The 12,770-nt window shown below is 39.0% G+C and overlaps 1 protein-coding gene across 1 annotated transcript in view; it reads right to left on the bottom strand.

Moving 5' to 3' along the window:
• Positions 1 to 12,770, bottom strand: part of LOC127981488 (NACHT, LRR and PYD domains-containing protein 12-like) — an 80,345-nt gene that overhangs the window by 19,254 nt on the left and 48,321 nt on the right. The window contains exons 5-6 of the mRNA XM_052585503.1: positions 9,532 to 9,692; positions 8,135 to 8,182 (exon numbers count right to left, since the gene is read on the bottom strand). Of these exons, the coding sequence (XP_052441463.1) occupies positions 8,135 to 8,182; positions 9,532 to 9,692 (209 nt within the window). The remainder of the gene's footprint in view (positions 1 to 8,134; positions 8,183 to 9,531; positions 9,693 to 12,770) is intronic.

Here is a 12,770-nt window from a genome sequence, read left to right as displayed (position 1 = left end):
GCGCAGAAGACCACCACATCTGTGCGGTTGGGACAGAAGCCCACCCGGGCGGCGCAGAAGACCACCACCTCCATGCGGTCGAGACAGAAGCCCACCAGGGTGGCGCAGAAGACCACCACCTCCATGCGGTCGGGACAGAATCCCACCTGGGCGGCCCAGAAAACTCTCACCTCCGTGCAGTCGGAACAGAAGCCCACCAGGGCAGCGCAGAAGACCACCATAGTGGGATCCATGACACAGGAGAGCAAGTCTGGATAGGCAAGTCTGAAACAGAGAACATGAACAAGTTAAGGGTGGCCTCTTTGGCCACGACAGGATCAGTCGAGCGTTTAGAGAGTTCGGCTGGGACATGATGAGGCTCTTTAAGTTCCGCAGAGGCGTGGGGAGGCTCTGGTAGTTCAGCAGAGACGTGGAGAGACTCTGGTAATTCCGTGGTGTTTAGACTAGATTCAGGAAGATCAATGCTGACTTGACTCTGCTCATGAAGATCAATGCTGACTTGACTCTCCTCATGAAGAACACTGGTGACTTGACTTTTCCCATGAAGATTTCCAGTGACTAGCCCTGACTCGACTCTGGAGGGTCAACGGTGACTACCCCTGACTCGACTCTGGAGTGTCAATGGGAACCTGACTCGAGTCTGGAGGGTCAATGGTGACTAGCCCCGACTCGACTCTGGAGGGTCAACGGTGACTAGCCCTGACTTGACTCTGGAGGGTGAACGGTGACTAGCCCTGACTCGACTCTGGAGGGTCAATGGGAACCTGACTCGACTCTGGAGGGTCAACGGTGACTAGCCCTGACTCGACTCTGGAGGGTCAACGGTGACTAGCCCTGACTTGACTCTGGAGGGTCAACGGGGACTAGCCCTGACTCGACTCTATAGGGTCAACGGGGACTAGCCTTGACTCAACTCTGGAGGGTCAACGGGGACTAGCCCTGACTCAACCATCTTGGGCTGTGGCGCTGGGCCAGCAGTCATCTTGGGTAGTGGCGCTGGGCTGGCGTCCATCTTGGGCAGTGGCGCTGGGCTGGCGTCCATCTTGGGCAGTGGCGCTGGGCCGGCGTCCTTCTTGGGCAGTGGTGCTGGGCCGGCGTCCATCTTGGGCAGTGGCGCTGGGCCGGCGGCCATCTTGTGCTGTGGCCCTGGACTGGCGGCCATCTTGCGTCGTTACACTGGACTGGCGACCACCTTGTGCTGTGGCACTGGGCTAGTGGCAACCTTGCATCGTGGCGCTGGGCTGGTGACCACCTTGTGCTGTGGCGCTGGGCTGGCGGCCATTTTGTGCAGTGGCGCTGGGCTGGCGGTCCTCCTGTCTGTAGACCCCGGTCTAGAATCGTCAATCCCACCGGGAGAGACAGGTGTGGCTGGGGTATTCCACGGAGACCGATGTTGTAAATAAAATACAAACTCCCAGAAATTATAGGCGTCCAACTGCTCCATTTCAATTTGAGGAACCGGGTCATCCAGCCCGGTATTGAAAGTGTCCTTTAGGGCTGCATCTTTATATCCCATCCCCTCAGCCAGGGACCAGAACATTTGTGCCATGGCACCCACCTCATTGCCCTCTTGGCGGAGGGTGGTTAATTTTAAATATTTCGCCCTCCGCTCCACCATACTGCCTGGGTAACGGGAATGAAGTCCCACACCACTGGATCTTGACATGGATGGATGGAGTGCTTCTGTTACGATTGGAGACCCAGTGAAACGCAGGAGACGAGAAATCCAATCGCAGTATGGGTTTAATGGGTAATCCAAAGAGAAATCAACAAGCAGGGGTCAAAACCATAAATCCATCCAACAAATAAACAATCAGGAAAGGTAAGGACTCCATGCAGACAAACAGAAAAGGACTGGTTAAAATAGGGAGGATAATGACTAACAAGTGAAGACACCTGAGTGCAATTAACAGGAGTGCAATTACTGTGATGAAGGGACAAGGCTTTGTAAGAAGCCTACGGTGAGGTGCCTATGGGGAAGTGAGACCACTAGTGGAAACTCAGGGAAACAGAGACCAGGCAGCGTGACAATCTCCTGTCATAATAAAGAGAAAAAAACTAAATTGGGCATCTGCATTAAAAACTAAATAAACTGCTCTGATATATATTTTTATTTGATTACTGTGACTAAAGAGCTACACATACTGCTGGATTAATCATTACAGAGACATCAAAAAAGATTTTTGTCATCACCAATAGTGTTAATTTAGGGACGCTGTGGCGTAAAAATACTGCTGTGGCTAAATATACTATTTAGTTTAAGTTATAGTTGAAGTTAATCGTGTGTTTTCCTGAGTAACAGTCATAACAGCACAGCTGGCCTGTGTCACAATGCTGGGAATCCAAAGAAATAAAGATGTGCAGAGCATCGCATTGCTTGTAAAACTGATAAACCAGGACTTCAAAAGCGATTCATTAGCAAATATAAAGACAAGATATTTCAGTATTTCTACAAAAATATGTCATCCCTGCAATACTCTATTATATAATTCTATAATATATAACACTGATAATGTTGTTCTTATGGATCTGCAACCACATAGTTTTACGACTTTAAATTGTATTTTAAAGTATATACAGCGCAGTATATTTCTGAATTGCAACCTGACTACTGAATATTTTCAGAGCTATTAAAGGGACCAGCCAAAAATCAAAAATGAGAATGCTGTCATTAAATACTCACACTTATGTGGTTTCAATCTCGTAAAACCTTCGTTCATCTTCACCCTCCACAGTCAGCAAGGGAACTACTACGGTCAAGGTACAGAAACATAGTAAATACATCCAACCCTCTATTTCAATGATGTGCAACGCACCTGTATTTGACGTACTGTGAACTCTAGTGTGAAGCCACAGGACTCACCATCTCTTTGTCTCTAACACACAGAGAGAGTGCGAGAGAGAGAGATGAGTGAATTGACGCATTATATGTAAGCAATATTCTTTGTTGTATTTTCCTGTAAAAATAATGGAGTTCCTTTGGATTCTTTTAAGAACTGCTGTGTTCTCCTGTAGTATCCGGTAGTGGGTGGAGCTAATGCGCAAAAGACAATCTCATTGGCTTGCACTCACCTATTTTGAAAATGCTAAGGCTTTGAATTTTCGAATTATGCCTTTATTGTGTGACCAAAAATGTAGAATTATCAGTTTCAGTTGTTTGATCACATTTGTACATTATGCGCACATATCCATTGGAAACAGCACAGATGGTCACAGTGCTATCCGGCGGGAGCAGCAGGCCACTGGCATATTTTTGCTCATTTTGATTTTTTTCACGTCAATACTGAAACGCGTAAACTACAAAGCCTATTTTACCTAATGAATAAGAGTTAAGCTTGAAATGGGCAACATCACGACTATATATATGTTTGGATTTGTCCCGAATGAGAGCCCAATCTTACCTTATGTTTTGCTTTAAATTATTATTTACTTGTTTTTGTTTGTTTGTAGCCAAGCCTATATGATTATAAACTGCCATTATATTTATCTATTAGAATTATATATTATTAATTCTTGTTCTGTTCTGATAAATTTGTTAAATGTATAGGATTTGTTGTAAAGTGAAGGGAACGTCTAAGTTATGTATGTAATTCATGGATGTTTTTATTTGTATAGCGCTTTTTATGATACAAATCATTGCAAAGCAACTTTACAGAAAATTTAGTTTCTACAATATTTAGCTTATGTATGTGATCAAGTGGTGATCAGTTTATGTGCAAATTACAGGAATTTTCTGAAAAATGTATACAAGACAGTCAACACTATTAACAGCAATTATAATGTGATTGCATATTAAGTAGCAATATTTGTTAGTTCTGTATGTTGTTTCGGGGGTTAGCATCATCTGGGGTCCTCTGATGGGTTGGCATTATCTCTTCTCAGGTGTTCTGGATCCAGACTGGAGCTTGTGTAAATCCTAGTTAGCATGGGGTGTAAATCCTGTGGCAAAACAGAGAAACAAACAGAGACATCATTAGTGAATTAGCAAGGATCTGCCGTCTGTAAAAATGCCCATGTTTTGTGCAGTTTATGGCTGCTCCAATCATTTAAACTGTGAAAAAGGAAAGGTTTTTTGCAGAGTTTCAAAGATTGTTGTTCATAAAGGTGAGAAATGTAAAAAGCCCGCAGAAAAATGACGTAAAAAGTTGTTTTTAAACGTACGTCTGCGGTCGGGAGGAGCAGAGTCTGCAAATGCCCATGTCTAAAGCGACCACTTTGTGGGAGGTATGTTAGCTAACTAACTTTTTTTGTGACTGTGTTTATATATCTATAGGTTGTTGTTAAATGCTAATTTACTTAGTAATGATTATTAAGTTTGGACTTCATCGTGACTTTTTAGGCTGCCCTAGCGCTTTGGTTGACGTAGAGTCGGTAGACTGGGCTCTGAGAGTCAACCTCGGTTACCAAAAAACTAAGCCCAAATCATAGGCATCTCTGCAACGAGAGCAGAGGATGAAGCTCAAGGCAGACAAACAAAGAAGGTCGGAATGAGCAGAGGCTATGTTGAATCTCCAACAGGCAGCTAAGAGTGTGGATCTAATGCAGACAGCTGAGATCTCCGAACCGTAGCAGTCAGCTGACAACTCACAGTCAAAGGACATCAGTGGCAATGGAACATTAAATGATCAAGGTAAATTATTGTTCTAAGATGTGTAACAAGCATTATTATTTAAATGTTATAGATGTGATTGTCAGAAAATCATCCTGTGTAACTGTTTGTGAAAAGGTTGTCAAAAAGTTAACTTCACATAAATGCACATAATTCATATTCATGAATTTCAGGTGAAACTCGAGAGATTAGGATATTGTGCAAAAGTTCATTTAATTCAGTAATTCAACTTAAAAGGTGAAACTAATATATAGATTCATGCAAAGTGAGATCTTTCATGTTGATATCTGTTATAATTGAGATGATTATGGCTTATGAAACCCCAAATTCAAAATTTGAATATTGTAAAAAAAGTTGAATTGCTGAAATAAATTAACTTTTGCACAATATTGTAATTTTGAGTTTCATCTTAGTTTTGATGAAGCTGAGACTAAATCTCCCACTGAAGTATTTAGATTTTAAGTTCAAGATCTCTCTGCCCACTGCTTCTAGAGTTTGGCATTAAGTAATTGACATACTTCATGAAAGGTTAGAATTTCAAATAGACAGTTATTTTTTATCCGCTTAGAAAATCGCCACATTTTATTTTGTGCCACCATACATACGCGTGTAACTACTCATGTAACGGTCTTTAAATAGGGAAAACAAGGACGTGTTTGGTGGCTTCTAAATTCTTCACTGTTTGGTTACTAAAGAATGAATGGGGCTAGGCTTAATGCTAACACATTCACAACGCCCTGGGTAAAGATGAAGTGCACACAAATTGAAAGACAGGAATGTTTTAATTTGTCTAAGTTAAGATTTGTTTTCCTTTAACAAAGATAATTTCTGCCTTTTTGCTCAGTTTCGCACTTGAGACTTAACTCGTACTCGAGATATAGGGAATTTACTACAACAGAGATTGTAATGTTACCTTAATCTCGCAGATGCCAGTTCCGTGACAGTCACAAGCGACAACCCCATCAGGGGAGGACCCCATGTATGGCCACTTGGGGTTCAGCCAGAGACCACTGCCCATATAGGAGAAGCCTGCATGCTCCTGAACCATCAGCTTCTCATATGCTCCTCTGGCTTGTGCTTCATGTTTGCATCCATAACTGTACACATGCAACACATGAAACATAAATTATTACTTTGTATTGCACGTGTAGAGCAAGTTCAGTGATTTAAATGCTATTAACCTAACCCAATATTTAGTTCTAATCCTGCATAACCCTAGTCGTATAACCCTATAACTAATGTTGATCTTTCAGGGCTGGTCTGTCTCTGGTGTTCTGTATTCAAGAACAGTTTTAGGAAGCACACAAGATTTTGGGATGAATTCTTTGTGGTAAGGCTCCCTAGCCATCAGTGCTGCACTCCTTGGACAGTTTTTGCTCAATGTCTCAAAAAACTAGCATATGTTTCTGACCCTCTCTTCACTCTTGGGCATGGAAGTGATAAGTTAACACAAAGACGATCATTAACTCCACATTTCTGTGGTCCATAACATATCTATATGCAGTTTAAATCTGCCGTTTATCCGATGGCTGTGAGGAAAACAGGTGAGGCTATCATCACAGGATTGAGTATTTATGTGGGTCTTTGTTGTCTTAACTCCTCTTTGCCCAACAGGGAAATTGTGACTGACCACAATGTCACAAGCTACACAGATTTATGCAGAATATAGAATAGAAATACTTTAATAATCCCTGACATTAGGTATGATGAAATATAATGAAAATCCCCTCATAGAGGGGAAAATTCTGTCATCATTTACTCACTCTCATGTAGTTACAAACCCACATAAATTTCTTTGTTCTTATGAACACTAAGAAAAGAGTTTAGAGAAATGTTTGTAATTAAACCATTCGTGGACCCTATTTACTTCCATAGCAGGATAAAGGAATACTCTGTAAGTAAATGGGGTCCACAAATGGTTTCGTTTTTTGGGTGAACTATCCCTTTAATTTATTAACATCATAATTTAGCCTACTATCAAAAAGTGTCACAAGATAACATTCTCTGTCCAACATTTGGTTTGCTGTGAACATGTCACCTTACCTTTTTTACATGTGATGGCATCAGCCACTTGCACTTCTCTGTTGTGCAGGAAGCTGAATCTTGCATCTTTACCCCAACTTCAATGGAAAAAAGAACTGCCTCTACATGAGAACACGATTCTCATAGTCTGTGAACAGAATACAATATGACATTTTTTAAACATCAAATGCAATCGGCAAGTGGCAAAGTGTCATATAAAGCACATTTTGATGATGTGCATATAGCCTACTTGTACTAATATGGATGGAGTAGCACTTTACATTAATCAATATGTTTATTCCTTAAAGCTCTTCCCTAGTTCTGAAGTACACAGTATGCTAGCAGTACAGTATGTGTGTGTGTGTCTCATTGTGTAAGCATCCTAGCTAACATAAATTACTTACACTGCCATGCAATTGCAATGAGCTGCAATGACTTCTCCATCCTCCTTCACAATAATCCAGGTCTTCAGAAGTGTTTCGCTTGACCTCTGAGAGTGGTTTACCTTGGAACATAGAAGACTGTCAGACTAACGCCATCGTTAAGATGTGCTGCGTTACTGCTAGCATCTTAGCACATAAAACAATATAAAAACAAAGACTCACTCTGGCGAAGACCAAACGATGATCATCGTGGAGCCGTTGGACACAGAGGTTGTGGACCCACCCATTGACAAAAAAGTTGTATGCCTCCAGACTTTTAAAGGCCTTAATTTCCTGTCTGGTGTAGTACGATGTCTGAAGGACCTCAACTGTCTGTAAATCTTTCAGCTTTACTAAAAAACTTACTCATCTTCATAAAGTCATTACTATTAAATGTTGATGGAATATTAAAATCAGGTGGCGTCTGGTTATTCATTAATCTAGCCACTGTGTTAAATAAAAACCTTGGATTGTTTTGGTTATTTTCTATGAGTTTGATCTAAACATGCACATCTGTGCAGGGATTTGTGTGAAACAGAAGCAGTTTAATGTGAAGTTCAAAATGAAGTTTGTAGCAATGTTACTTTGTATTACATAGAAATAATGGAGCATTTTTTGTTTGGAACTCCTATTCTTTTCAATGTAGATTGTCTTTTTACAAACTTTAAAATGCTTTAAAAATGTGTTGAAGTTAGTTTAATACTTTGAAATGTGCTAAAAATGCTAAAATGGGCGCGAGTTTGATCCCCACAATGACTAAAAACTGGTTGTCTGTGGCAGAACCCAGATATACGCCATACCTGAAAGGTTCCCACAGGTAAACACTATGTCAGGTGTATAACTTTTGTAGTGAAATATTTGTAATCTTAAGTGAGGCAAACAGGCTTTTTAGTTTTTCCACATAATTTCTTTTTTAGGTCATAGGAAAGGGTGGTCCCCATTATGTATCTATTCTGACAGGTGACCCCCACGATGCAGTGTGTGTGCGCATGTGTATGTGTCTGTGTGTTTGTGTGTGAGTGAGAAAGAGAGAGAGAGAGAGAGAGAGAGAGTGAGTGTGTGTGTGTGTGTTTAGACATACATTTCTGTAGTCCAGGTGTAATCCTGGATTCTCCTCCAAGATCCACACTAGAAAACACACACAGATTCACATTCAGTAAGTGAACAAATTGATGTTACTATGCAGTTACTATAAAAGGTATTCAAGGTGGTTTCTAGGGAGTTGCTATGTGGTTGGTAACTGATGAAGTACGTGTTTTGGTTGCTTTGCGGTTGATAACATGTTCAGGGTGGTTTCTAGGGTTTTGCTATAAGGTTGCTAAGGTACAAAACATGGTTGCTAAGGTGTTGCTGTGTACATGGGGTGGTTGCTAGTATGGCTGTGTATCACCAGTCACAATATGATATGTACCCCGTCCACTCTTGACTGTAGATGGAGAAAACAGTTGATCTCTGCATTATGTAGCGCCTCCAGAACTGTATAGAATCAGTAATGGTGTAGGTTTCACGTTAACATTGGGCACTCTTGACCAGTACAATATACTAATTGTTTGCATCTTGTTTTCAAGCCCATGGATAATAATGTTCTCATTCTAATATATTAATATTGTAATGTCTTCATTGTTTTATATTGATAAAATCATCTTTACATTGCTGATAAGTGGTTATTGCACAAATGTTCTAAACTAATACTCAGTCTTCACTCCAGCTCACATGCACATATTCAGTCACTCATACAGATCGAGCAACATAGAAACTTCGGAAGCGATACAGGTGTTTTGTAATTGGATGTAAAAAACATATGAGTCTTCATTTTCTTCTGACATCAGAGCCACTGAGGAGGCAGTGGATTAGTTTAATTTTTGATGGTAACACCACCGAATACACACACACACACACACACAGACACACACCAAAACGAAAGAGTGAGGTGAGAAGTAGCTCATTATCATTTAAAGAAACTTGGCTAGCAGGGAACAGAGATGTTTTGACAAGGTAAAAGGATGTTGTTTTACACCACCATTAAAAAAATTTAACCAAAGTAGGATTTCATGTATGTAGTATGTAGTACAAAAGAATCATACTAACTTGTGGAAAATGGGCATACGATATTCACTTTAAAGTTAGTGCTTTTTTGTTCCTTCATTTACAAGTTGTTAATGTTTGTAACATAATTTATCATTTTGAATATGTTTGTTTCTACCTTTTATGGAAGCTGTAGGGAGGAGGCTGCTATTTTTATAATTTTAATTGTTTGCTCTTGTATTTTGGCCAGGGGTTAAAGTACTGTTTGGTTGTCAATTTGTTTTTTCTGAGCAGATTAGTTAAGATTTAACTCCATAGACTAGAGTTCTTTAAATTCTAAATATTGTTGCATCCTCTTAAAACTCGTAGACTCATATGGATATAACCAGGGACACTGAAAAGTTTAAACAATAAAACCGAAAACCTCTTCCTACTTGACATACTTGAATTTATAAAGTGAGCAGTTTGGGTCCTCCAGTTTTTCCTCCAGCTTGACTCCTGAATCTCCCAGGTGATTATAGCTTAGATCCAGCTCTCTCAAGCATATGGGGTTTGAAGTCAGAGCTGAGGACACATAACAACATCCCTCCCCTGTCACCATACAGCCAGACAATCTGGCAATACAAAAACATACAGAAATAGTCCATGTCATCATTTTTGTCAAATATTTAATATTCACAGAGACAGAACAGACTTTGTTAATATGTGCAGTTAGTTTGTTTGGGTACTGAAAATCTGAATATTCCATTTTAAAGATGACCGAGCAATGTGCTGAGGAGGCAGAATCATAGAAACATATGCTATGCACACAAGCCTCATTCTAATTAAAGGGGTCATATGATGCAATTTCAAGTTTTCCTTTCTCTTTTGGAGTGTTACAAGCTGTTCATGCATAGACAAGATCCCTAATGTTACAAAGACTAAATTCTCAAATCCAAAGAGATATTCTTTCTAAAAGACTGGTTGTAGAAACCAAAATACTGTATGTTTTATGCAAAGATAATTGGTTTAATTTTGTGTATTTCTATGTGTTATTTAAGCTGACCCCATCTAATGGCTCAGGTGGAGATGCAAGGCCTCTGAGATAAAAGACCTGAGGGTGTGGCTATACAGGAAGTGACAGTCTTTGACCTTTCGTCTGATCCATGTGTTGACTCAAGCGACAATCTACTTTATATCTTTGCAATCCTTTACTCTATCAAGGTTTTGTTCAATTGTGATAAATGTTTCCTCACGTTTGGACCAATCAACTATGTGGACAATGGATTTGTAAAGACTGTGAGTGTCAAGCCTTTATTTGTTCAGCCTCCAAAGTGGATATCTGACCACTCAACTGGTCATCAGCATTCTAAAACGCCTCGTAGAAACATGCACCACATGTCTAAATCACTGTTTGGGAAGATTTGCATAACGCCGCCCAAATGTTTATGTAAAGAAAGAAGGTGTAACTTTTATTTTCACTGTAGTATTGTTGCTGCCGCCACTATGCTGTGGAGACAATGTGTGTTTCGTTGTGAATGCGAAGCTACTTTGTTTGGTCTTCCAAAAGAGAACACAACTAGAAATCAGTGGTTAACCCTCTGAAGTCAATTAATGCTTATATGCGTTATGAGGCATTTTCTCCTGATAACCCTGAAAAGAACTTAAATTACACTTTCAGTTATGATCGAACAGATAAGAGAAATACATAAATCGAATCTGTAAAGGGTCTATTTTTTTGCATACAGACATAATAACAACAAAACTTTGTGCACTTATACAATAAATATAACAAACAAGGTGTGCTGTCTGCAGCCTTTGTCTGCGCTGATCTTCATTTAGACACGCGTCATTAAAACAAAGTGTAACTCAGTGAATACGCAATGAAGAAACATGAGAGAGATATCTATAGAAAGCCTGAAATGTCTGCTTATAAACTAAACAAGTGCTGCTGAAAACAAATATTCCGTGATAAAGCAATCCATATGAACACAACGTGATTTCCGTTTTTCACATCTCCCTTCATTATCTTCTAATGCGACCACGTCCCCACGCTGAACGTGCTATTCAGATTCTAATGTTTCACTGAACCAGACTGTTCTTCAAGTTTTTTTTATTTTACTGTTTGCTTCGCGATGAGAGGAATAAGACATAATTCACCCCAAAAAGATGTGATGTGGTTGAGGATTTGAGATTTGGATTTCCTCAGAAAAAAGAATGAAGCACTTTATTCAGCACAGATCATAAACATGAGTAAGTCTCTTTTTACTTATTTATATACTTGCACTAGTTTTCACATAACGTGTAAACATTTTAATAGTTAGATATTTTCCAAAGACTTTTTCCAAACTATAATTCCTGACTAAATGTATAATCAAGTGAAACATTATGAAGTTTCAATAACTATATACAATACTATACAACTCAAAAGCTTGTAACACAATGCTGTTCTTTCAATTTATCCCTGCCAAAAAAACTGAAAACATATTCCCAGCTCTTTTCAACATTAATAATAACAATAATAATAATAATGATAATAACAACAATAAATGTTTTTTTGTAGAAAATAAGATTGTTAAAATGATTTCTGAAGGATTGTGTGACTGGAGTAATGATGCAAAAAATTGAAAGTTTGAAAGTCATCTTTGATTGTTCCTAATAAACTGTTTAAATGCACTCCCAAGTGGATATTAAATTATGTTGTGGGATAAATATATTCTAAATAAACTACAAACATAAAATTATACAGATTTATTTTGTCCTCAAATTCTTTCTTGTAACTCCTCCCTCTCATTGACACAGCTGACTGAGAGGCTCATTATGCAGCTCATTATGCAGGCCTTTGTCTTCTCAGGTGTAAATCTCAATGATATTCATGATAGTTGACGCCTACTTGCATATGACTTTTAACATCAAAAAGTGTCTTAGAAAATTTAAATCAATATAATGATTTCTGTGAGTGAGTAAACACGATGATTTTCACATAATTTAGAAAGAAAAATTCTAGGCTACAAGCTCCAGTTCTCAAAAGTCCCAGGAACCAATGTTCTGTATGTGTTTTATTGCCTTATTCAAGTGATTTAACATTTTTAGTTTTACACTAACCACGCATAACATTTTTTTTTCTCTCAAAAACACAATCATGTACATACTGCTGCTCACATATTATTATAGCACAGTTTGTGCAGATCACAGTGAGATTAGACTTTAGCCATTTAGATGTGTATAAGAAACTAAAATAAGCATAATTGTCAGGGCATGACAAAACTTCTCCAAGGCCCCAAAAATACCCTTAGACTCCAGAGGGTTAAGTTGTATTTACAACACTGTTCCGGAACAATTCAACCCAAATATTCAGATGTGTGCAGTGTATTTTATGGAGGACTGTTTCCTGAACCTACAGACTAGCCTACAATGTGTCTGTGTTCAAAGGCTGTTTCTATGAAGTTTGGCAATTCCAACTTTGCAAGGATGTATGTTCATGATTGTGTTTTTGAGAAAACAACATTTATGTGTGGTTAGTGAAAACTAAAATTTTGAAGTCACTGAAATAAGGTCATAAAACACCTAGAGGACATTTGTTCAGAAAACTGCCCAACATGGACCTTGTAGCCTAGAATTTTTGCTTCAAAATTATCTGAAAATCATCTTGTTTACTCGCTCATAGAAAACAATAGATTGGTTATATATATATATATATATATATATATATA

This window comes from Carassius gibelio, chromosome A4, assembly GCF_023724105.1.
Source record: "Carassius gibelio isolate Cgi1373 ecotype wild population from Czech Republic chromosome A4, carGib1.2-hapl.c, whole genome shotgun sequence".
In the NCBI taxonomy this organism is placed as follows: Eukaryota; Metazoa; Chordata; class Actinopteri; order Cypriniformes; family Cyprinidae; genus Carassius; species Carassius gibelio.
The sequence above is the reverse complement of the archived record's forward strand: the minus strand, read 5'-3'. Positions and strand labels throughout refer to the sequence as shown.